The sequence below is a fragment of the Pelophylax lessonae genome (assembly GCF_965119305.1).
Source record: "Pelophylax lessonae genome assembly, chromosome: 2".
NCBI lineage: Eukaryota > Metazoa > Chordata > Amphibia > Anura > Ranidae > Pelophylax > Pelophylax lessonae.
In genome coordinates, this window is record NC_138769.1 from 3,404,550 (window position 1) to 3,428,691 (window position 24,142).

Here is a 24,142-nt window from a genome sequence, read left to right on the forward strand (position 1 = left end):
GTTGTTTGGAAATCCGGCGAGGCACCCACGGGTCCCGACGGTACAGCTGGAATGTTATTTTATGCGATTTTAACCCCATACACAAAGTAAGAGGCTGTCTTTACCTTATTTTATTTTGAATAAAGTGTTTGGCTATATTACACTATGGGCTTGCCCGGTCTTCTTTCCCTGTTTCATGGTCTTGAGGAGAGCTGCTGGTTGAAGTCCTTTTAGTGGTCATTTGGTAAAGTCCGTCCTAAGATCAGTGTGCAGTCTGCTGGGTCAGTGTGAAGTCCTTATGTGGTGGAGCACAAGAGGGATACAGACCCATCCTGCTGCCTGTGTTTAAGGGAAGATCGATCTAGGAGAGTTTGAGTTACATGCCTATACTTTACAAGTTTAAGGTGAGAGGCCATTGCACCCGGTGGTGGATATATTATCACTTAGAGCACCTGTTAATCCTGCCAGAAAGTGTGGCTCACCCTCATCACGGGCTTCTGCATGGACCATCTCTGTTTTTATTTTATTTTATTTCATTATTAGATTTGTATGTGTTTTTTTAGCGCTGCTCTATTGCATTTATTATTATTTTTCGGACAGGTATTGTATTTTGACCTGAGAGTGCAGCTGCTTTCATTTTTCTTTATATTATCCTCGCTGCGCTGATATTTCCTTTGTTTATGTGACTCTGCACTCAATCCTGATCTACAATCTCTTCTCAAGCCTGTTAGGGAGAGGCTGCTGCTGAATTTTAAGGAAACTGTGTCTTACAAACTACAAATCGATATTGCTGTGTGGTGTGGGATAGGAGATAGGCAGGTGTCAGTGATCCACATCCATTTTTCTGTGTGTGAGCTGCAGTGAACACAATCTTTTTGGGGTGCAGTGAACAAAATCCTTTTAGGGTGCAGTGAACACAATCTTTTTGGGGTGCAGTGAACAAAATCCTTTGTGGGGTGCGGTGAACAAAATCTTTTGGGGGTGCAGTGAACAACATCCTTTTAGGGGGCAGTGAACACAATCTTTGTGGGGTGCAGTGAACAAAATCCTTTGTGGGGTGCAGTGAACACAATCTTTGTGGGGTGCAGTGAACACAATCCTTTTTGGGGTGCAGTGAACAACATCCTTTTAGGGTGCAGTGAACACAATCTTTGTGGGGTGCAGTGAACAACATCCTTTTAGGGGGCAGTGAACACAATCTTTGTGGGGTGCAGTGAACAACATCCTTTTAGGGTGCAGTGAACACAATCTTTGTGGGGTACAGTGAACAGAATCTTTGTGGGGTGCAGTGAACACAATCTTTGGGGGGTACAGTGAACACAATCTTTGGGGGGTACAGTGAACACAATCTTTTTGGGGTGCAGTGAAAAAAATCCTTTTAGGGTGCAGTGAACACAATCTTTGTGGGGTGCAGTGAACAACATCCTTTTAGGGTGCAGTGAACACAATCTTTGTGGGGTGCAGTGAACACAATCTTTTTGGGGTGCAGTGAACACAATCCTTTTTGGGGTGCAGTGAACAACATCCTTTTAGGGTGCAGTGAACAACATCCTTTTAGGGTGCAGTGAACACAATCTTTGTGGGGTGCAGTGAACAAAATCCTTTTTGGGGTGCAGTGAACACAATCTTTGTGGGGTGCAGTGAACAAAATCCTTTTTGGGGTGCAGTGAACACAATCTTTTTGGGGTGCAGTGAACAAAATCCTTTGTGGGGTGCAGTGAACAAAATCCTTTTTGGGGTGCAGTGAACACAATCTTTGTGGGTTACAGTGAACACAATCTTTGGGGGGTACAGTGAACACAATCTTTGTGGGGTGCAGTGAACAAAATCCTTTTTGGGGTGCAGTGAACACAATCTTTTTGGGGTGCAGTGAACACAATCCTTTGTGGGGTGCAGTGAACACAATCCTTTGTGGGGTGCAGTGAACACAATCTTTTTGGGGTGCAGTGAACAACATCCTTTTTGGGGTGCAGTGAACAAAACCCTTTAAGGGTACAGTGAACACAATCTTTGTGGGGTGAAGTGAACACAATCTTTGTGGGGTACAGTGAACACAATCTCATACTTCTGAAGATTTGAGGGTGCTGCCTGTTCCATACTCCTCCTCCTACTCCTCATCCATCCTTTTAGGGGTACAAACAATAGTAATTGGGGCCTAGTGTGGTTGTGTACGTGTGAGATACATACACTTTTTTGGATCATATTTCCTATTCCGCTATTCAATAAAAACCTTTCTAGGGCAAGATCTTAAATTACAGAAATATGAGGAGACCGTCAAATAGGGGCCGTGGCCTGGGTCGTGGTGCTGCTGGTAGAGCTCCTGTTGCAAGGAGAGGACGTGGTCGATCTGTGCCAGCTACACGCACAAGTGAAACACCTTCCTCAAGTGTGAGTAGGCGACAGAACCTGCATCAGTATTTGGTAGGGCATCATACGCCCCTAGAAGTGATGAGGTCAGAACAAGTGGAGGCGATAGTAGATTGGTTTGCTGCTGACAGTGCCTCCAGTTCCTTCACATTGTCTCCCACCTAGTCTACTGCAGAAAGGTCACAGTTGGCACCTGCAGCCGATGTCCAACCGTCTTTCACCTCACCCCCTTGCAAATCAGGCAAGCAGTCTGAGCCCCAAGCCATACAGCAGTCTCTTCTTCTTTTTGATGACTCTGTCAGCAGGGTTTCCCAGGGCCATCCACCTAGCCCTGCCCCAGAAGTGGAAGAGATTGAGTGCAGCGATGCCCAACCACTTATTTCTCAAGATGAGTAGATGCAAGGATCATCGCAGCACGGCTCCGATGATGACGAAACGCAGGTGCCAACTGCTGCGGCGTTCAGCATTGTGGAGACCGACAAGGAGGGCAGGGGTGAAGACTGGGTGGAAGATGATGTGGAGGACGATGAGGTCCTCGACCCCACATGGAATGAACGTCATGCAGGTGACCTGAGTAGTTTGGAGGAAGAGGCGGTGGTCGCACAGAGCCACCAGCACAGCAGAAGAGGGAGCAGGGTGCAGAAGCGGAGCGGCCGTGCCCTAGACACTACGCCCGCTACTGCCCAACGCAGCAAGGGAACGAGCGCACCAAAGTCAGCTCAAAGGAGTTCTCTAGCGTGGAAGTTCTTTAGAAAATGTGCTGATGACAGGACACGAGTGGTTTGCACCCTGTGCAATCAGAGCTTGAAGCGAGGCATAAACCTTCTCAACCTGAGCACAACCTGCATGATCAGGCATCTAAGTACAAAGCACGAGCTGCAGTGGAGTACACACCTTCAAAACCAAGAAACGTCTCTGGCTCATCCTGCTTCCTCTTCTGCTGCAGTCTTGGCCGCTCCAGCCACATCTGTAGCGATACCGGCACCTGCCACCCCGCAAACAGACGATCTGTCAGCAACACCACCACCTGGGTCACCAACAACCATCTCCACAATGTCCCGTGGAAGCGTTCAGCTTTCCATCTCCCAAACACTTGAGAGGAAGAGGAAGTACCCCCCTACCCACCCGCGATCCCTGGCCCTGAATGCCAGCATTTCAAAATGATTGGCCTTTGAAATGCTGTCATTCCGTCTGGTGGAGACGCACAGTTTTAAAAACCTTATGTCGGTGGCTGTCCCACAGTACGTCGTGCCCAGCCGCCACTACTTTTCCAGGCAAGCCATCCCTTCCCTGCACAACCAAGTGGGGGAAAAAAATCAGGTGTGCACTGCGCAACGCCATCTGTGCCAAGGTCCACCTAACTACCGGTACGTGGACCAGTAAGCACGGTCAGGGGCGTTATATCTCCCGAACGCCACACTGGGTAAATGCAGTGGCGGATGGGCCTGAGGCGGATAGCAATTTGGCGCATGTCCTGCCACCACCGAGGATTGCAGGGCGCTTCAGTTTGCCTCCTGTTCCTAACTCCTCCTACTCCGCTTCCTCATCCTCTACCGCCTCCTCATCCGGACAGCGTAACACCTTCACCACCAACTTCAGCGCGGCCAGGGGTAAACGACAGCAGGCAGTTTTACAACTTGCCTGTTTGGGGGACAAACCACACACCGCGCAGGAGTTGTGGAGGAGCATGGAACAGCAGACAAATGAGTGGTTGCTGCCAGCGAGCCTCAAGCCCGGCCTGGTGGTGTGCGATAACGGGCGAAATCTCATAGCAGCTCTGGGCCTAGCCGGTTTGACGCACATCCCTTGCCTGGGGCATGTGCTGAATTTGGTGGTGCAGAGGTTCCTTAAAAACTACCCCGATATGTCAGAGCTGCTGCAGAAAGTGCGGGCCGTTTGTGCGCACTTTCGGCGTTCTCACCCTGCTGCTGCTCGCCTGGCAGCGCTGCAGCGTAACTTCGGCCTTCCCGCTCACCGCCTCATATGTGACGTGCCCACAAGGTGGAACTCCACCTTGCACATGCTGCAAAGACTGTGCGAGCAGGAGCAGGCCATAGTGGAGTTTCAGCTGCAGCACGCATGCGTGAGTCGCTCTGCGGAACAGCACCACTTCACCACCAATAACTGGGCCTCCATGCGAGACCTGTGTGCCTTGTTGCGCTGTTTTGAGTACTCCACCAACATGGCCAGTGGCGATGACGCCGTTCTCAGCTTAACTATCCCACTTCTATGCCTCCTTGAAAAAACAATTCGGGTGATGATGGAAGAGGATGTGGCACAGGATGAGGAGGAGGAGGAGGATGAAGAGGTAACATTTCCAAGGCTTTCAGGGCAGTCATTCGCAAGGGGCTCCGAGGGTGGGTTCCTGCACACACAAACGCCAGGGACACAATTGTCCAGCAGGGGCACAGTTCTGGAGAATGAGGAGGATGAGGAGGAGGAGGAGCTGGAGGAGGAGATGGAACCATGTTCACAGCAGGGTGGCACCCAGGCCAGCTCATGGCCATCACTGGTGCGTGGCTGGGGGGATACAGAGGACACGGACGATACACCTCCCACAGAGGACAGCCTTTCGTTGCCTCTGGGCAGCCTGGCACACATGAGCGATTACATGCTGCAGTGTCTCCACAACGACCGCCGAGTTGCCCCACATTCTTACTTGTGCTGATTACTGGGTGGCCACGCTGCTGGATCCCCGTTACAAGGACAACGTACCGTCCTTAATTCACTCACTGGAGCGCGATCGCAAGATGCGCGAGTACAAGCGCACGCTGGTAGACGCCATGCTGCTGGCATTCCCATCTGACAGCGGGGCCACAGTGGAAGCACAAGGCAGAGGAGGAGGTCGCCAACGCAACCAGGGCACCGCCAGCACCTCAGAAGGCAGGGTTAGCATGGCCGAAATGTGGAAAAGCTTTGTCAGCACGCCAAAACAAACAGCAGCACCAGCAGCTCAGATGGAACGTCTTAGCAGGAGGCAGCATTTTACCAACATGGTGGAGCAGTATGTGTGCACACGCCTACATGTAGTGAATGACGGGTCTGCCCCCTTCAACTTCTGGGTCTCCAAATTGGGCACATGGCCTGAGCTTGCCCTTTACGCCTTGGAGGTGCTGGCGTGCCCTGCAGCCAGTGTATTATCTGAACGGGTATTTAGCACGGCTGGGGGCATTATAACAGATAAGCGCAGCCGCCTGTCCAGAGACAATGTGGACAAGCTCACGTTCATTAAAATGAACCAGGCATGGATCCCACGGGACTTTTCCGTACCTTATGCAGAATAGCAATGGATACCGACCTTACCCACCCATTGTTCCATTTTTGCTCTCTCACTCTTTTGGGGTGTACCCTCATTTAAAATTTGTGAAAAGAAGCAGTGTTGGCTACCTCGTCCTCCTCCTCAGGGCCAGATTAACGTAGGGGCTATTGGAGCTGCAGATCCAGGCCCCTACCTTTTATATAGGCCCCGGGTTGGCCATATTCACTGTGACCGCTCTTCTTTCACTTGTAAACACAGAAGTCTGGCTTCTATGCTCGCTTCCCCAGGCAGCACCCTCAGAACCTCCCCACACAGCGCGAAGGCCGGACAAGGAGGGACAGTTGCCGATGCATGGATGTGTTTATGGGCTTCAGAGACAGCATCCCATGTTGAATTAGGCATGCATGGCTGCACCCTTCCTCCTCTGGGTGCATGGCAAGGCACGGCCCTTAAGGCCCTTCAAAATCCTCAGCACCAAGACCATGATGCTCTTAATCCGGCCCTGGTCCTCCTCCACCGCCGCTTCCACCTACACCGCCCATAGGTGTGCGCAGCCTATTACATTAAGGTGTGCACCCCAAAGTTGAAATACACATGCATGCGTTTGCCTACATGTACATGGCCCCGATACATTACTCTCCCTGCTGGCAAAGAGAAATAGAGCAGAGCAGGTCCGAGGGAGATCTTTCCCATCTCCTCACTGGCAATGCTATGTGCCCTAGGTGATTAGGGTGTGCCCAGGCACACCCGGCACACCCTGTGCGCACGCCTATGACACCGCCACATCCACCACCACCTCAACCTCCCTCCTACTCCATATGGGCCTCGTCCTTCAGAGATGAAGAAGAACATTGTTTTATTTTTCTGTTTTTTTTTTGTTGTTTTAAGTTATTTCCCTATCCACATTTGTTTGCAGAGCACTTGCCATGCTCTTAATTACGTTTTGCTGCCATTTGCAGCACTCTAGCCCTTTCCTTTGGTGTTTTAGAGCCATTTTAGTGCCTGAAAGTTCGGGTCCCCATTGACTTCAATGGGGTTCGGTGTCCGGGAAAAGTTCGGTAAAAGTCCGGGACACGGACCCGGACTTTTTTTTAAAGTTCGGCCGAACCCGTCGAACACGGACATCTAGGTGTCCGATCAACCCTAGTGTCAACATTTGAAACAAAATTCCAGGGACACGTTGCAGCACAGCTATCAATTACTTACCACACCCACTTCCCTGAAGCTCCACCCTCTCCACATAAATAATCTCCGCCTACTTATCAGATTATAGGGTCTACTCAATAAAGAGAGAATTACAGGAAAATGAAAAGGGAATTTCAAACTTAAGGTGAAAGTAGCAGAGTTGGAATAATTCTCCCATTCAGCTGCACTACTTCTGCGTAACATTTACAGGCAGCCAATTAACGAGCGCTTCCAGGGACAATATAAATTTCCTAGGACAGGCTAATATTTGCTGGCAAAAATGGGACAGTTGGCAAGTATGGGACTGGAGGTGGGGATTGGATGGGACTTACCTTCTACATGGACGGTGTAATCATCTCTCTGTATAATGTATCCTGCAGAGTTGTGTATTTCCACACGGTATCTCCCGTCATTGTACAGAGCCACATTGGATATGATCAGACTTCCATTCTCTGATATCCTTGTATTGGGGAAATATCTGACATCAGACAGATCACATTCCCTGTGTTCAGCTATTCTTTCCCAGTCTCCAGGAGATTTCTGATAGAACCAGGAAATCCCGTCACATCTCCATCTATCTCTACGGCGGAGGGTGAGATGGAGTCTGATGGGGAGGAGAAGGTCAGATCCCGGCCGGGTGAATATTTCCTCCTGAACTCTTCTTCCTGCACAGACAGAATACAGATCCCAGTCAGGTCACAGTGTACGCTCCCCTCCCCCCTCATATAACACACATTGATGGAGAACCATCTGGAATCCCATGAGACTAATGAATAAAAACTCCAACCCTCTCCAAGATGTCCATGTGACAAACGTGGGTCAGACCTCTGTCACCTTCACCAACTTGTGACAAATGACAGGTCCTCCTCACACCGCGCTGTCACTGATACCCAACAACGCCGCTCTCAGCCTCACCCGGCCCAAAGATTTTCCAGCTTGCGGGACACAATCTAAGTGGCAGCAGACAGAGCGATTGTCGCTGGGATTGGAGAACTAAGCAATCAACTCTTTAAACTTCCACCAACTATCTTTGAATGCCAACATGTTTCAGTCTAAACCACTTGCTGAGCGCCCACAGTATACAGTATATACCTCATTACTATGACATTTAATACATTATGGGAGGAGCTAGCTGCCATCATTCCACATCATTTTTTTCGGTGTGCGATTCTGCGTCTAATAAAAGTGATCCCAGCAACGGATTCCCCGCAGGATCACATTTAGAGGTGGTGGGAGAGGTCCGCCCCGGTGGTTATCCGGGTGATGGATAGGCAGGAAGTCAATGAGGGTAAGATGGCCGCCACTCGGCTCTATGCTCTTGGAGGACTGGAGAGACCTCTGATGTCACTTCTGGTTCTCCGGAATAAAGACGTTTTCTTTTTTAAAGTCAAAGTGCCAAAATATACAGTGCCTTGTGAAAGTATTCGGCCCCCTTGAACTTTGCAACCTTTTGCCACATTTCAGGCGTCAAACATAAAGATATAAAACTGTAATTTTTTGTGAAGAATCAACAACAAGTGGGACACAATCATTAAGTGGAACAAAATTTATTGGATATTTCAAACTTTATTAACAAATAAAAAACTGAAAAATTGGGCGTGCAAAATTATTCAGCCCCCTTAAGTTAATACTTTGTAGTTCCACCTTTTGCTGCGATTACAGCTGTAAGTCGCTTGGGGTATGTCTCTATCAGTTTTGCACATCGAGAGACTGAAATTTTTGCCCATTCCTCCTTGCAAAACAGCTCGAGCTCAGTGAGGTTGGATGGAGAGCGTTTGTGAACAGCAGTTTTCAGTTCTTTCCACAGATTCTCGATTGGATTCAGGTCTGGACTTTGACTTGGCCATTCTAACACCTGGATATGTTTATTTGTGAACCATTCCATTGTAGATTTTGCTTTATGTTTTGGATCATTGTCTTGTTGGAAGACAAATCTCCGTCCCAGTCTCAGGTCTTTTGCAGACTCCATCAGGTTTTCTTCCAGAATGGTCCTGTATTTGGCTCCATCCATCTTCCCATCAATTTTAACCATCTTCCCTGTCCCTGCTGAAGAAAAGCAGGCCCAAACCATGATGCTGCCACCACCATGTTTGACAGTGGGGATCGTGTGTTCAGGGTGATGAGCTGTGTTGCATTTATGCCAAACAAAGTTTGATTTTGGTTTCATCTGACCAGAGCACCTTCTTCCACAGGTTTGGTGCCCCTAGTGGGCAAATGTTTTGCCCACTAGGGGCGCCGGACTCATTGGTTGCTATGGGGGGGGGGGGGGGAGGGGGTTCCAGCCGGCAGAGGCGCCGATTGGCGGCCTTCTGGGGAGTAACTGTGGCGCAGAGCACTGCGCTACAACCCCCCCCCTTTTGTGATGTCCTGGATCATGATTGGTCCAGACTCCAGCCTGGACCAATCATGATTCAGGACATCCCTGCTGACCTCGTTGGGGGCAGTGCCGGTGCGTGCATCAGTCATTCACCGTCACCGCCCGGTCACCTTCCCGCCGCTGCAGAAGAGGAGTCTCGAGGAGGGGAGAAGCCGCCGCTGGGAGCCGAGCTGCCGCAGAAGAGGACGGAGTCTCGAGGAGAGGAGAAGCCGCCGCCGGGAGCCAAGCCGCCGCCAGGTAAGTGTCTCAGGGGGAACCCACACTACATTGAAGGGAGCACGCACGCTGGTCTCTGCATTGATTGGGGGCATGCTGTGGCGCTCTGCAATGATTGGGAACAATGCTTTTGGCGCTCTGCAATGATTGGGGAAAATGCTGTGGCGCTCTGCAATGATTGAGGACAATGCTGTGGCGCTCTGAAATGATTGAGGACAATGCTGTGGCGCTCTGCAATGATTGAGGACAATGCTGTGGCGCTCTGCAATGATTGGGGACAATGCTGTGGCGCTCTGCAATGATTGGGGACAATGCTGTGGCGCTCTGCAATGATTGGGGACAATGCTGTGGCGCTCAGCATTGAAAGGGGCATGTATACTGCTCACTACATTGTACTGGGCATGTATACTGGTCACTACATTGAAGGGGGCATGTATACTGGTCACTACATTGAAGGGGGCATGTATACTGGTCACTACATTGAAGGGGGCATGTATGCTGGTCACTACATTGAAGGGGGCATGTACGCTGGTCACTACATTGAAAGGGGGCATGTACTGTGGGGTTTGTGCTAGGGGGCCTGTACTGTGGGGTTTATGCTAGGGGGCCTGTACTGTGGGGTTTGTGCTAGGGGGCCTGTACTGTGGGGTTTGTGCTAGGGGGCCTGTACTGTGGGGTTTGTGCTAGGGGGCCTGTACTGTGGGGTTTGTGCTAGGGGGCCTGTACTGTGGGGTTTGTGCTAGGGGGCCTGTACTGTGGGGTTTGTGCTAGGGTGCCTGTACTGTGGGGTTTGTGCTAGGGTGCCTGTACTGTGGGGTTTGTGCTAGGGTGCCTGTACTGTGAGGTTTGTGCTAGGGGGCCTGTACTGTGAGGTTTGTGCTAGGGGGCCTGTACTGTGGGGTTTATGCTAGGGGGCCTGTACTGTGGGGTTTATGCTAGGGGGCCTGTACTGTGGGGTTTATGCTAAGGGGGCCTGTACTGTGGGGTTTGTGCTAAGGGGGCCTGTACTGTGGGGTTTGTGCTAGGGGGCCTGTACTGTGGGGTTTGTGCTAGGGGGCCTGTACTGTGGGGTTTGTGCTAGGGGGTCTGTACTGTGGGGTTTGTGCTAGGGGGTCTGTACTGTGGGGTTTGTGCTAAGGGGTCTGTACTGTGGGGGTTTGTGCTTGAGGGGTTTGTGCTGGGGGGGGGTCTGTACTGTGGGGTTTGTACCACTCTCAGTCAGTGTATCCCATAATAGGGTGTCTCTCACAGTATATCCCATAAAATAATTATGGGATATACTAGTTCTGATGGACCCCTTAATATGTGATATATTGGGAGAATTTGTTCATGCAAGCAAAATACAGTGGACAAAATGGGTGGAGTCTATAAGGGGTGGGGCTTCTTAGAAATGGGAGGGGTCACAATGGAAGGGCGGGGTCTTGCGCCCCACCATCTTAAAACTTCACCAGCTGCCACTGCTCCCAGGTGGCTTGTGGCAAACTTTAAACGACACTTTTTATGAATATCTTTAAGAAATGGCTTTCTTCTTGCCACTCTTCCATAAAGGGCAGATTTGTGCAGTATACGACTGATTGTTGTCCTATGGACAGAGTCTCCCACCTCAGCTGTAGATCTCTGCAGTTCATCCAGAGTGATCATGGGCCTCTTGGCTGCATCTCTGATCAGTCTTCTCCTTGTATGAGCTGAAAGTTTAGAGGGACGGCCAGGTCTTCATAGATTTGCAGTGGTCTGATACTCCTTCCATTTCAATATTATCGCTTGCACAGAGCTCCTTGGGATGTTTAAAGCTTGGGAAATCTTTTTGTATCCAAATCCGGCTTTAAACTTCTCCACAACAGTATCTCGGACCTGCCTTGTGTGTTCCTTGTTCTTCATGATGCTCTCTGCTCTTTAAACGGACCTCTGAGACTATCACAGTGCAGGTGCATTTATACGGAGACTTGATTACACACAGGTGGATTCTATTTATCATTATTAGTCATTTTGGTCAACATTGGATCATTCAGAGATCCTCACTGAACTTCTGGAGAGAGTTTGCTGCACTGAAAGTAAAGGGGCTGAATAATTTTGCACCCCCAATTTTTCAGTTTTTTATTTGTTAAAAAAGTTTGAAATATCCAATAAATTTCATTCCACTTCATGATTGTGTCCCACTTGTTGTTGATTCTTCACAAAAAAATTACAGTTTTATATCTTTATGTTTCAAGCCTGAAATGTGGCAAAGGGTCGCAAAGTTCAAGGGGGACGAATACTTTCGCAAGGCACTGTAGTTTTTTCTTTTTCTTTTAGTGCCAGTTCATACTCTTGCGAATGCGGAGATCGCATGTAATATCAGAGCGCACTGCTCCTTCATTACATGCGATCGGATGTGCGGTGCGAATTCAGCCATACACTTTTTATGGCTGAAATTCGCACTGCACCCGCACAAAAGACGCACAGGACCCATTTTTTCAGCCGCATCAGGATCGGATCGCACAGTGGTTCACACTTGTGTGATCCGATCCTGTGCGAACTGTCAGATCGCACTGCGATATGCGCTCAAACTGGGGGTATCGTTAACATTTCATTGACACCCCCTGCGTATCGCATATGGCAGTGTGAACTCCCAGATGTGCGTTTGCGATGCGGTAACACGCTGTGAATTCACAGCCTTCCCGCATCGCACAAGTGTGACCCGACACTTAAAGGTAGAAAATAGATTGGGGGTCTCGTTGACTCCACATCTCTCCATAAAGAGGAGCTGTCATGGTTATTTCTGTTACAAGAGATGTTTACTTTCCATATAATAAGAATAAGAGCCGGTTCACATATGAGCGACCCGACTTTCAGTGGCGACCTGTGAAGTCGCAGTGCGCAGCTCGCACCGCGACCTCGGAGCGGCCGCCACGGTCTTCATAACATTGAAGTCAATGCAGGTCGCTCCGGGTCGCCCCAAAGAAGCTCCGGACCCTTTTTCTAAGTCGGATCGACTTGTGTCGCTCCTATTAGAACGGGTCCACAGCTTCTCTATGGAAGGCGACCTATGGCGACCAGGTCGCCCCAGTGTGAACGGGGTCTAAACGTGATCAATAAATAAAGGGACAGTGTCAAAATAAAAAATGAAAATGAAGAGAAAAAAAATGAAAGCTCCCCATTCCTCTGTGGTCGCACAAAAACAAACGCATACGTAAGTCACGCCCACATATGTAAATGGTGTTTAACCACTTTAAGACCGGAGGATTTTCCTACTTAACGTTCAGGCCACTTTTTTCAACTTGGCACTGCGTGACTTTAACTGACAATTGCGCGGTCATGCAACGCTGCACCCAAACTAAATTTACTTCCTTTTTTCCCAACAAACAGAGCTTTCTTTTGGTGGTATTTTATCACCTCTGCGCTTTTCATTTTTTGCAATATTAATGAATAAAGAGCAAAAATTTTGCAAAATATTTACATTTTCTACTTTGACAGTCAAAAAATATCCAATATATTAAATTTTTGTCATATATTTAGGTCAAAATGTATTTAGCTACATGTCTGACAAAAAAATTCACAATAAGCGTATTTTTATCCACTTTAAGACCGGAAGATTTTACCCCATTCCTGACCAGGCCATATTTTGCAATCCGGCACTTCGTTACTTTAACGGACAATTGCGCGGTTGTGCGACGCTGTTCCCAAATTCAATTTATGTCCTTTTTCCCCCACAAATAGAGCTTTATTTTGGTGGTATTTGATCTCCTGTGCAATTTTTAATTTTTTTAAAAAAAAGAGCGACAAGTTTGAAAAAAAAAAAATATTTTTCACATAAAATTGATATATAACATTCCCCCAAAAAATTTACAGATCAAAATTTTTTAACATTTTAGGCCAATTTGTTTTCTGCTGCATATTTTTGGTAAATTAAAAAAAAAAAAAAAAAAAAAAAACACGCAATAAGCAAATTTTAATTGGTTTGCACAAAAGTTATCGCGTTTACAGACTACGGGAAAAATTTGTCATTTTTATTGTTTTTTACTAGTAATGGCGACGATCTACAATTTTTTTTTAGCGGGACTGCGGCGGACAGATCGGACCCCTAACTGACATTTGACACTTTTAGGGGTACCAGTGACATTACTACAGTAATCAGTGCTATAAATATGCACTGTCACTGTACTAATGACACTGGAAGGGAAGGGGTTAACACTGTGGGTGATCAAGGGGTTAAATGTATGCCTCATGGCTTACTGACGTGTGTGGGGGGAGGGGGTTGTGTGACACAGACACAGATCGTAGGTTGAGCTATGCTGAATCCTGTGATCTGTCCCTGCCTGTCACAGAGAAGATCCGTCTGCTTTGTTTACACAAGTGGGCGGATTTTCTCACTCTTTCCCGCGATCGGGGGAGGAGAGACGGTAATCACTGCATCTCCTCCTCCGGACCGACTCTCACTGTGTCTGAATACAGGAGAGAGACTCCGGTGCCGTGTGTGCGCCGTCGAGAGAGAGAGGAATCTGGGACGTAGGTCTATGTCGCCAGACCCAGGGCGGCCGCATTGCTGCAGTAGCAACAACATGAGCAGTCCTAAAGTGGTTAAATCACAAACACCGCAAACTGGGTCTATCAGAAATCTCCTGTACTATGCCTGCAGTCTCTGACTGTCTCCTGTACTATGTCTGCAGTCTCTGACCATCTCCTGTACTATGTCTGCAGTCTCTGACCATCTCCTGTACTATGTCTGCAGTCTCTGACCATCTCCTGTACTATGTCTGCAGTCTCTGACCATCTCCTGTACTATGTCTGCAGTCTCTGACCATCTCCTGTACTATGTCTGCAGTCTCTGACCGTCTCCTGTACTATGTCTGCACAGTTCAGGTCACAGGAACTTCAGGAGGGCTGAGCACTGCAGATGGGAACCCACAGGGAATGGTGGGGGTGGGGCAGTAAGCAGAGGACATTGTACATACGTCTCTCCCAGATCTTCTACTATATAATGTATGGATATAAAGACACGGAGCGGGGAGGACACTGCTAGGACTGGAGGTGGGGATTGGATGGGACTTACCTTCTACATGGACACTGTACTCATCTCTCTGTATAAGGTCTCCTGCAGAGTTGTATATAATCACAGTGTATCTCCCATCATTGTACAGAGTCACATTGGATATGATCAGACTTCCATTCTCTGATATCCTTGTATTGGGGAAATAGCTTAGATAAGACAGATCACATTCCCTGTGTTCAGCTATTTCTTCCCAGTCTCCAGGAGAGTTCTTATAGTACCATGTAATCCGGTCACATCTCTCTGTATCTGTATGGTTGAGGGTGAGATGGCGTCTGATGGGGATGAGAAGGTCAGATCCCAGCCGGGTGAATATTTCCTCCTGAACACCAATTCCTGCACAGACAGAATACAGATCCCAGTCAGGTCACAGTGTACACTCCCCTCCCCCCTCATATAACACACATTGATGGAGAACCATCTGGAATCCCATGAGACTAATGAATAAAAAATCCAACCCTCTCCAAGATGTCCATGTGACAAACGTGGGTCAGACCTCTGTCACCTTCACCAACTTGTGACAAATGACAGGTCCTCCTCACACCGCGCTGTCACTGATACCCAACAACGCCGCTCTCAGCCTCACCCGGCACAAAGATTTTCCAGCTTGCGGGACACAATCTAAGTGGCAGCAGACTGAGAGCGATTGTCGCTGGGATTGGAGAACTAAGCAATCATCTCTTTAAACTTCCACCAACTATCTCTGAATGCCAACATGTTTCAGTCTAAACCACTTGCTGACCGCCCACAGTATACGGTATATACTAAGGAACGTAAAAATAGGAGTTAGTGATAAAACACCCACTCAACCCAGCGCTAAGAATATGAATAAAAGATTAAAAGCTGCCGCTATAAAAATAAAATCAAATACAAAAGGTGTATAATGAGAATCTATAGAGGCTCACACACACTAGCAGCGCTTAAATAGAACTAAAATGCCCTCACCGCTACCTCTGATGCCAGGGGAACCCGAGAGCCAGAACACAGACTTCCACGTGACAGATGGAAGGGCGTGAGCACGCATCCATCAGCTGTCACGTGGAAGTCGGTGTTCCGGCTCTCGGGTTCCCCTGGTCATCAGAGGTAGCGGTGAGTTACCGGCACACTACAGACTCCTTACGTATTCTACATGCTACTAACCAAGTTGCATCTTTGTGAGTTTAATATATGGGGAATGGGAACATTTTAATAAAGTGTATTTTTTACGGAATTACACGATTGGTCCTCCCCTTTCTTTTCTCACATGTTCCGAGGACTTTTGCTGTGCATTTTGCGTTGAGGTTCTGATTCAATTATCTGCTATTGGTGAATCCGGAGAACAGTTGCCTTTGATCCACATACCATGATATGGAATAAGATCTTTTTCAAGGCGGTCTTTTTTCCCAGGTTCTGGTGAGTTTTGACTACCTAGGGGGACACGTTTGGAGGTGTGGTGACGGTGGTCCAGATACGGCAGTAATTACCACTGGTGGTCTATAGACTTCTACCTCAGGATCCAGTGCACTTTATGAACTCTCAACATATATACAGCATCTGTGCATATTACTCACTTTGAATGGACATTGGTCTGCACTTATATGAGACATCATAGGGTGCATTATTTTTGCACACGTTTTATAGAGGGCATTTTAGTTCTATTTAAGCGCTGCTAGTGTGTGTGAGCCTCTATAGATTCTCATTATACACCTTTTGTATATACTAGGGAACGACCGATTATCGGCAAGACCAATATAAGGAGGGCCGATACAGATATATCGGAAAAAGTCAATATCGGCCCCGGGAACTGGCCGATATTACCGATATTCCAAATATTCCTCATGTAAGGGTAAAATGATGTCACAGCATATTTCCATTTACAAATGTTATTGAATATTCCCCTCACATATCTACAGATTATAGATATAAGCAATGAAGGGAAGTCATGACATCACTTCCCGGTACTCAGCACCAGATTAAGAAAAATGACTGCATTCAAAACAGCTAAACTTGGTGTTTTGAATGCTTTTAAGTGCAGAGGAGGGGTTTGGGGTCTTTTAGACCCCCGATCCCTCCACATGAGTACCTGTACCTATCAATACCGATATGCATTGGCCAAAATATCGGTATTGGCAATGAAAAACGGATATCGGTCGATCACTAGTATATACCTCATTACTTTGACATTTAATACCGACGTTATGGGAGGAGCTAGCTGCCATCATCCTGCATCATTTATTTATGTGGGCGATTCTGCGTCTAATAAAAGTGATCCCAGCAACGGATTCCCAGCAGGAGGGGATGATGAGGGACCACATACAAGACTTTAGTAATGAAAATGGTATTATAAGTAGTAATCAGCATGGATTCATAAAAAATCGTTCTTGCCAAACCAATCTATTAACCTTCTATGATGAAGTGAGCTGCCATCTAGATAAAGGAAGGCCTGTGGATGTGGTGTATCTGGATAAAGGAAAGCCTGTGGATGTGGTGTATCTGGATAAAGGAAGATCTGTGGATGTGGTGTATCTGGATAAAGGAAGATCTGTGGATGTGGTGTATCTGGATAAAGGAAGATCTGTGGATGTGGTGTATCTGGATAAAGGAAGGCCTGTGGATGTGGTGTATCTGGATAAAGGAAGGCCTGTGGATGTGGTGTATCTAGAAAAAGGAAGGGCTGTGGATGTGGTGTATCTGGATAAAGGAAGGGCTGTGGATGTGGTGTATCTGGATAAAGGAAAGCCTGTGGATGTGGTGTATCTGGATAAAGAAAGGGCTGTGGATGTGGTGTATCTGGATAAAGGAAGATCTGTGGATGTGGTGTATCTGGATAAAGGAAGATCTGTGGATGTGGTGTATCTGGATAAAGGAAGATCTGTGGATGTGGTGTATCTGGATAAAGGAAGGCCTGTGGATGTGGTGTATCTGGATAAAGGAAGGCCTGTGGATGTGGTGTATCTGGATAAAGGAAGGGCTGTGGATGTGGTGTATCTGGATAAAGGAAGGGCTGTGGATGTGGTGTATCTGGATAAAGGAAGGGCTGTGGATGTGGTGTATCTGAATAAAGGATATCTAGATAAAGGAAGGCCTGTGGATGTGGTGTATCTGGATAAAGGAAGGGCTGTGGATGTGGTGTATCTGGATAAAGGAAGGTCTGTGGATGTGGCGTATCTAGTGTGAGGGATTAGCTCGGTGGCGGGTGTGGATGACCCCATGGGGGGGGGGGGTGCGTTTTCACAAGAAGATAGCCGATAAGTGCTTGCAAACAATAGTTTGGTTTATTAATGCTTTTTCTTCACCAGACTGCAAGCATCAAAAACAGCAAAATAAAATAAAAAGACAAAATAAATCCTTGCCTCTGTGGGCGGCTACCTACTCACTCTGGAACCTACCTAAGAGTCTGTCCCCAACCTACTGTTGGGCAGACTTGGCTGATCATACAGCAGACAATCAATAGTCCATGTTTTAATATCTTCACAGGGCAAAACAATCCTTTGTTTCTTTCACACATAAACAGTTCGTCTTCTCACCTTTGAGACGTCTTCACACTTGGTTACCCTCCCTGGTACACATTACTCCGGGGGGGGGGGGTCTTCTCCCAGGCTCACACACCCTGTCGGGAGGCACACGTCTGACTGTCCTCCTTCTCCCAGCCCACATGGCCTCAGGAGACAGCTTCCGGAGGCAGCAATCCTCAGACTTCCTTTGGACAATTATAGAAGCCTTCATTTCCTCATTCCAAACAGCTGAAGGCCTTTCAACTTCCATAGACAGTTCTGGCTACCTCTGCAGCCGACACCCTATAGTAGTTAGTGAACTTTCCAATCCAGGTGGGAATGTGTCTCCTCTCTGTGACTACACTCCCAGATTTACCTGACTTCCTGTCACATACCCCCCTCTTGTTTCAACCCTAGGGTTGGGACACATATTTCCAGACATGCATGTGTCAGGCACTGCTCTTGACACTCACTGATACGCCTCTTAGTATCCTCAAGCTTGTGGATGAAACTGTTTCTGTCAGCTTCATTGACAGATTTCTCATAAATGCAACACAGTTTGTCTCTCATCTCATATACCCATTTTTCTACTGCATTTTTGGCATCATTTCGCTCCTTCTCAAGTTTGTCTTGCATACAAGTTTGTCCTATCCGCCATGGAGGACCGTGATCCATAGGCAACTCAATTGTGCTAGTCTTAATGTCTTCAACATTCTTGAGCCCCCTCTCTCTGCAATCAACAAATGATTTCCACAACACTTTGAGAACCTCTGCTTCACTAAGCTTTGTTCCAAGTAGGGACTCTTGACGTCCCTCTGTGACTTGAGTTGCCTCTCCATACAGCTGTACACAATCATTGACTTTTTGTTGTAAAAGGGAATGATCTTCCTTCTTGAGCTTGGCTTGCTCTAAGATTCTGTGCAGAGGATTTTCCAATTGAGATAACAGGCTGTCACACATTTCTTCAAAGTGACCCCTGTTCCTTTTCCCAGAGACATCACTATCATTCACCAAACATTTCATATTCATAGGCAGATCTGAAGCATTTGCACTCATCCACTTCTTAAACTTTTCGCCCTCCTGAGCGAGTCGCAGTAAAGGCCTACTATTTGATTATATATCCAGTTTATATTTCTTGCCAAACTCTTCACAGAAGTAGCCAACCAGAACATCATCAACTTTCCTTCAACCAACATAGGGGTGATAGGCAACAACACAGTTGAACCCAGCGATCTGGGTGGTATCCATTATAGACCTCCTCTCTGCATCAGTGAAGAAGCATGGAACTGCAACACATTCTTTTACAGGTTTCTTCAATGCACTTTCTGCTGAACTATTTGACCGCTCAAGGTCACCTAGTTCCTTTTCTCTATCTGAATTCCACATGGAATGCATCTCAAGATCACAATCAAACTTCTGCCACCTGTCTTTCACCAGTTCCATTTTGGAAATATTCCCTGAAAGGCACTTGAAATGCCTTTGCTTCACGTTTTCACCAACAGCCTTAGTTTTCTCCACTAGGTGGCGTTTGCTTTTTTCTCCCAGATTTATATCACTTGCTTTAGTTTTCTCCGCTTTAGTTTTCTCCACTAGGTTTTCAGCCTGAACTGAGAAATCACCACATTTCTTAAACAGCTTCTTTGTTTGCTGAAGTTCTAATGATACATTTTCCAATGCTTGAAGTTTTTGAAGGAACGGTTTATTCCAAAGGGGTGATTCAAGCCACATGTCATCACATTTCTGAGGCTCACTCAGGACAGTCCCCAAAACTCTGATCCTTTTAAAAACTGCATCAGGCACACTATCCCCTCTTTGGGACAGATCCTCTGTTGCCTGTAATTCCTCTTCCAGTTCCTGCAACGGAATCTTCGTCTCTTCTACTTGCTGTTCTAAGACTCGCTTAGACTCTTCTAGCTCCTGAACGCTTTTCACAACATCATCCTTGGAGCTGACCAATTCTTCCATTTCCATACACAGCTGTTTGTTAACTCTCTCTAGTTCAACCTTACACTCTAGAGCTTTCTCCAAGGAGCAAGCCAAGAACAGGGCTTTGCTCTCGTTATCACGCGCCTCCGTTTTTGCACGGTCGCGTTCTACTGCATATTTTGCAGACACAGTCTTCTCCTCACCAAGCATCTGATCAAACTTCTTTTGCTTCTTCTCCAGGTTGGACACAATCTGATTCTGGTGATCCAGATTCACACTCAGTTCATCCAATTCCTGCTGAAGTCTTGTCTTGGTCTTCTCAAGCTTGTCATAAGCAGCTATTTTTTTTCTCATAGCGTTGATTAGCAACTTCAAGGTCTTTCTGCAGTTTCTTTTTCACAACTTCAACACTCTCTAATGAACAAATGCTTTCTTCCATGCGTTTTTTCATAACGGCTATCTGAGCTTGCAATGTTGCGACTTGCTCTGATAGGTTTTTCTTTGCTTCCTCCTCCTCTGTAAATTGTTCCAGGAAGCCATTTTTCTCATCTTCCATTTGATGAACTTTGTCTGGTGCACGAGATTGCACAATCTATGTGTGCAGGAGAGAAGATCCTGAAAGAAATAAAAAAAAAAAAAAAAAAAAAAACGTGTTTTAAAGAGACAGCGGTCTCAAAATTTTTGATGAACTTTGTTGTGTCTGGTGCAAGGGACTGCACAAACTGTGTGCACAGGAAAAGAGATCCTGCAAGAGAGAGGAAAAACTACTAAGTTTTAAAGAGACAGTGGTCTTAACAGTTTTGCTGGACTTTGAAAAAATTTTTGTGGAGTGACTAAAGATGGGGCGATCCAAACGCCTGAAAGATGCAAGGATCGCTGAAATGAGAGACCGGATTCTATGGATGGAGGGGATGCTACCGTCTGAACGAGCCCCATCCGTGCCTGAACGGAATCGGCTAAAGAGAAAAGTTGTTGGCCCTGGCAACACTGGTGTAAATGAAACGGTTATGGAGACACAGTGTTCTCAGGTGGAAAGTAAGCCCAAAATGGAGGAGATGTTGAAACAACTGATTATATCGAATGCAGCCCAACAGCAGGCAAATGCTGCTCAGCAGCAGGAAAATGCGGATTTTCAGCGGAGCTTTGCAGCTCAACAACAAGCTCACCAAGAGAGCATGGCAGGCTGGAAACAGAGACGCCAGCAGCCAATGGAGGCCATCGGTTTGGAGGAAACCGAGTATGTGTGCAGGGCTGAGTTGGATGCCTTGCAATGGAAAATGGAAGAAAAGGAATGAGCCCTGGAATTGCTTTGGATGGAGCATAGAAAACGTGCAGGCTCAGGTGTTCCAGTGGGAAGAATCCACTGCTCTTCTTTTTTCTGAGTTGCACAAACGCAGAGAGACTATAATGGAGAAAGATACCATCCTCATGGAAAAGGAAAGTGAAATTCAGACTTTGCAGAAGCAAAGTATGTGTGATATGTTGGAGTTGCAAAATCAGCTGGAAAAAAAGTCTTCAGTCTTTGGAAGCTACAAAAATAGACCTGCAGGAGTCGCAGGAACAGAATGTCGCTCTGAAAACGACATTGTTCTCAGCGACAACGAGACAAGTGAAAGAGAGGCTAAATTACTGAGTACTGTGTATGAGCTCACTACTTTGAGCAATGTGCTAGATGAATTGCGTGCGGACTGTGAAAGTTGGAAAGGGGAAGCCCAACGTGTCCAGCAGCAGTTAAAGGAGAAAGAAGCCTGTGTGGCAGAATTACATTGTTATTCCCAGATGCTAGCCAGTGAGGTGAAAGCTCTTATGTGAGGGATTAGCTCGGTGGCGGGTGTGGATGACCCCATGGGGGGTGCGTTTTCACAAGAAGATAGCCGATAAGTGCTTGCAAACAACAGTTTGGTTTATTAATGCTTTTTCTTCACCAGACTGCAAGCATCAAAAACAGCAAAATAAAATAAAAGACAAAATAAATCCTTGCCTCTGTGGGCGGCTACCTACTCACTCTGGAACCTACCTAAGAGTCTGTCCCCAACCTACTGTTGGGCAGACTTGGCTGATCATACAGCAGACAATCAATAGTCCATGTTTTAATATCTTCACAGGGCAAAACAGTCCTTTGTTTCTTTCACACATAAACAGTTCGTCTTCTCACCTTTGAGACATCTTCACACTTGGTTACCCTCCCTGGTACACATTACTCCGGGGGGGGGGGGGGGTCTTCTCCCAGGCCCACACATCCTGTCGGGAGGCACACGTCTAACTGTCCTTCTCCCAGCCCACATGGCTTCAGGAGACAGCAATCCTCAGACTTCCTTTGGACAATTATAGAAGCCTTCATTTCCTCATTCTGAACAGCTGAAGGCCTTTCAACTTCCTTAGACAGTTCTGGCTACCTTTGCAGCCGACACCCTATAGTAATTAGTGAACTTTCCAATCCAGGTTGGAATGTGTCGGCTCTCTGTGACTACACTCCCAGATTTACCTGACTTCCTGTCACACTAGATAAAGGAAGGCCTGTGGATGTGGTGTATCTAGATAAAGGAAGGCCTGTGGATGTGGTGTATCTAGATAAAGGAAGGCCTGTGGATGTGGTGTATCTAGATAAAGGAAGGCCTGTGGATGTGGTGTATCTAGATAAAGGAAGGCCTGTGGATGTGGTGTATCTGGATAAAGGAAGGCCTGTGGATGTGGTGTATCTGGATAAAGGTAGGCCTGTGGATGTGGTGTATCTGGATAAAGGTAAGCCTGTGGATGTGGTGTATCTGGATAAAGGAAGACCTGTGGATGTGGTGTATCTGGATAAAGGAAGGCCTGTGGATGTGGTGTATCTGGATAAAGGAAGGCCTGTGGATGTGGTGTATCTGGATAAAGGAAGGCCTGTGGATGTGGTGTATCTGGATAAAGGAAGGCCTGTGGATGTGGTGTATCTGGATAAAGGTAAGCCTGTGGATGTGGTGTATCTGGATAAAGGTAAGCCTGTGGATGTGGTGTATCTGGATAAAGGAAGACCTGTGGATGTGGTGTATCTGGATAAAGGAAGGCCTGAAGATGTGGTGTATCTGGATAAAGGTAAGCCTGTGGATGTGGTGTATCTGGATAAAGGTAAGCCTGTGGATGTGGTGTATCTGGATAAAGGTAAGCCTGTGGATGTGGTGTATCTGGATAAAGGAAGGTCTGTGGATGTGGTGTATCTGGATAAAGGAAGGCCTGTGGATGTGGTGTATCTGGATAAAGGAAGGCCTGTGGATGAGGTGTATCTGGATAAAGGAAGGCCTGTGGATGTGGTGTATCTGGATAAAGGAAGGCCTGAAGATGTGGTGTATCTGGAGTTTGCAAAGGCATTTGACACCGTTCTCCACAAACGCTTACTGTACAAACTAAGGAAGGTAGGTATGGACCATAGGGTGAGTACCTGGATAGAGAACTGGCTCCAGGGGAGAGTCCAGAGGGTGATGATTAATGGGAGTACTCGGATTGGGCCGTTGTGGAAAGTGGGGTCCCCCAAGGTTTTGTCCTGGGACCAATCCTGTTTAATTTATTCATAAATGATCTAGAGGAGGGGATATCTAGTACAATCTCAGTATTTGCGGATGTCATGGACCTTGGAATGCGGAAGTGTTCCTCCTTGAAATCTGTTACACAGTGGGGGGACTTCTGCCCTGTCTTAAGGCTCCAGACAGCTCCATTGTTCTGTGTCTGGCTATTGTGTACATTGATTGCCCCCTGGGGCTTCTGCCTCATTACACATAACAGTCCTTCTAATCAAGCTATCGGACCAATCCCTGCTGACTCATTTTCAAGTCCTCATTTGCGTTGCTAAGGAGGATCTGAAGGAGGACTACATGTACTTTACAATTGACCAATAGGAAAGCGGTTGTTGGGGGCGGGATGTTCCAAATTCTGTATAAAAGTGTGTTGTGTACAATAAATGTCTTCCTGTTTGAACTTACATACAGCCTGCCTTGTGTTTGTTCTAATGGATTCCGAATGGCACATAGCTGTAGTTCGGATCCCGGAGCCTTGGTTGACCGAACCATCAGACGTTGCGATCTGCAAGCTGACTCACTAGTAGCCGAAGAGTGACAGGAGAGCGGAAGGGAGCGAGCAAGAGTCTCGTCATATTGGTTGGCAGCGGTGGGATTTGCTCTCCAGTTACCGGGACACTCCAAACCACCACAGTCAATGACCAGCTATGCAGCAGAGCCACACTGAAAGACTTACTTGAGAGCCGTGGAGTGACCGGTGGGACAAAGAACAAGGCCACTCTGATCAGTGAGCTAGCCGAGATGGATCAAAGGGATGGTGTTGCAGGACCCCGGTCAGTTGAGGAC

The 24,142-nt window shown here is 47.2% G+C and overlaps 1 protein-coding gene across 1 annotated transcript in view; it reads right to left on the reverse strand.

The window, feature by feature from the left end:
- Positions 1-24,142, reverse strand: part of LOC309547906 (uncharacterized protein) — a gene marked incomplete at its 3' end in the record, with an annotated part of 2,014,734 nt that overhangs the window by 129,585 nt on the left and 1,861,007 nt on the right. The window contains exons 6-7 of the mRNA XM_082247906.1: positions 14,409-14,745; positions 7,123-7,451 (exon numbers count right to left, since the gene is read on the reverse strand). Coding sequence (XP_082104032.1) covers positions 7,123-7,451; positions 14,409-14,745 — 666 coding nt within the window. The remainder of the gene's footprint in view (positions 1-7,122; positions 7,452-14,408; positions 14,746-24,142) is intronic.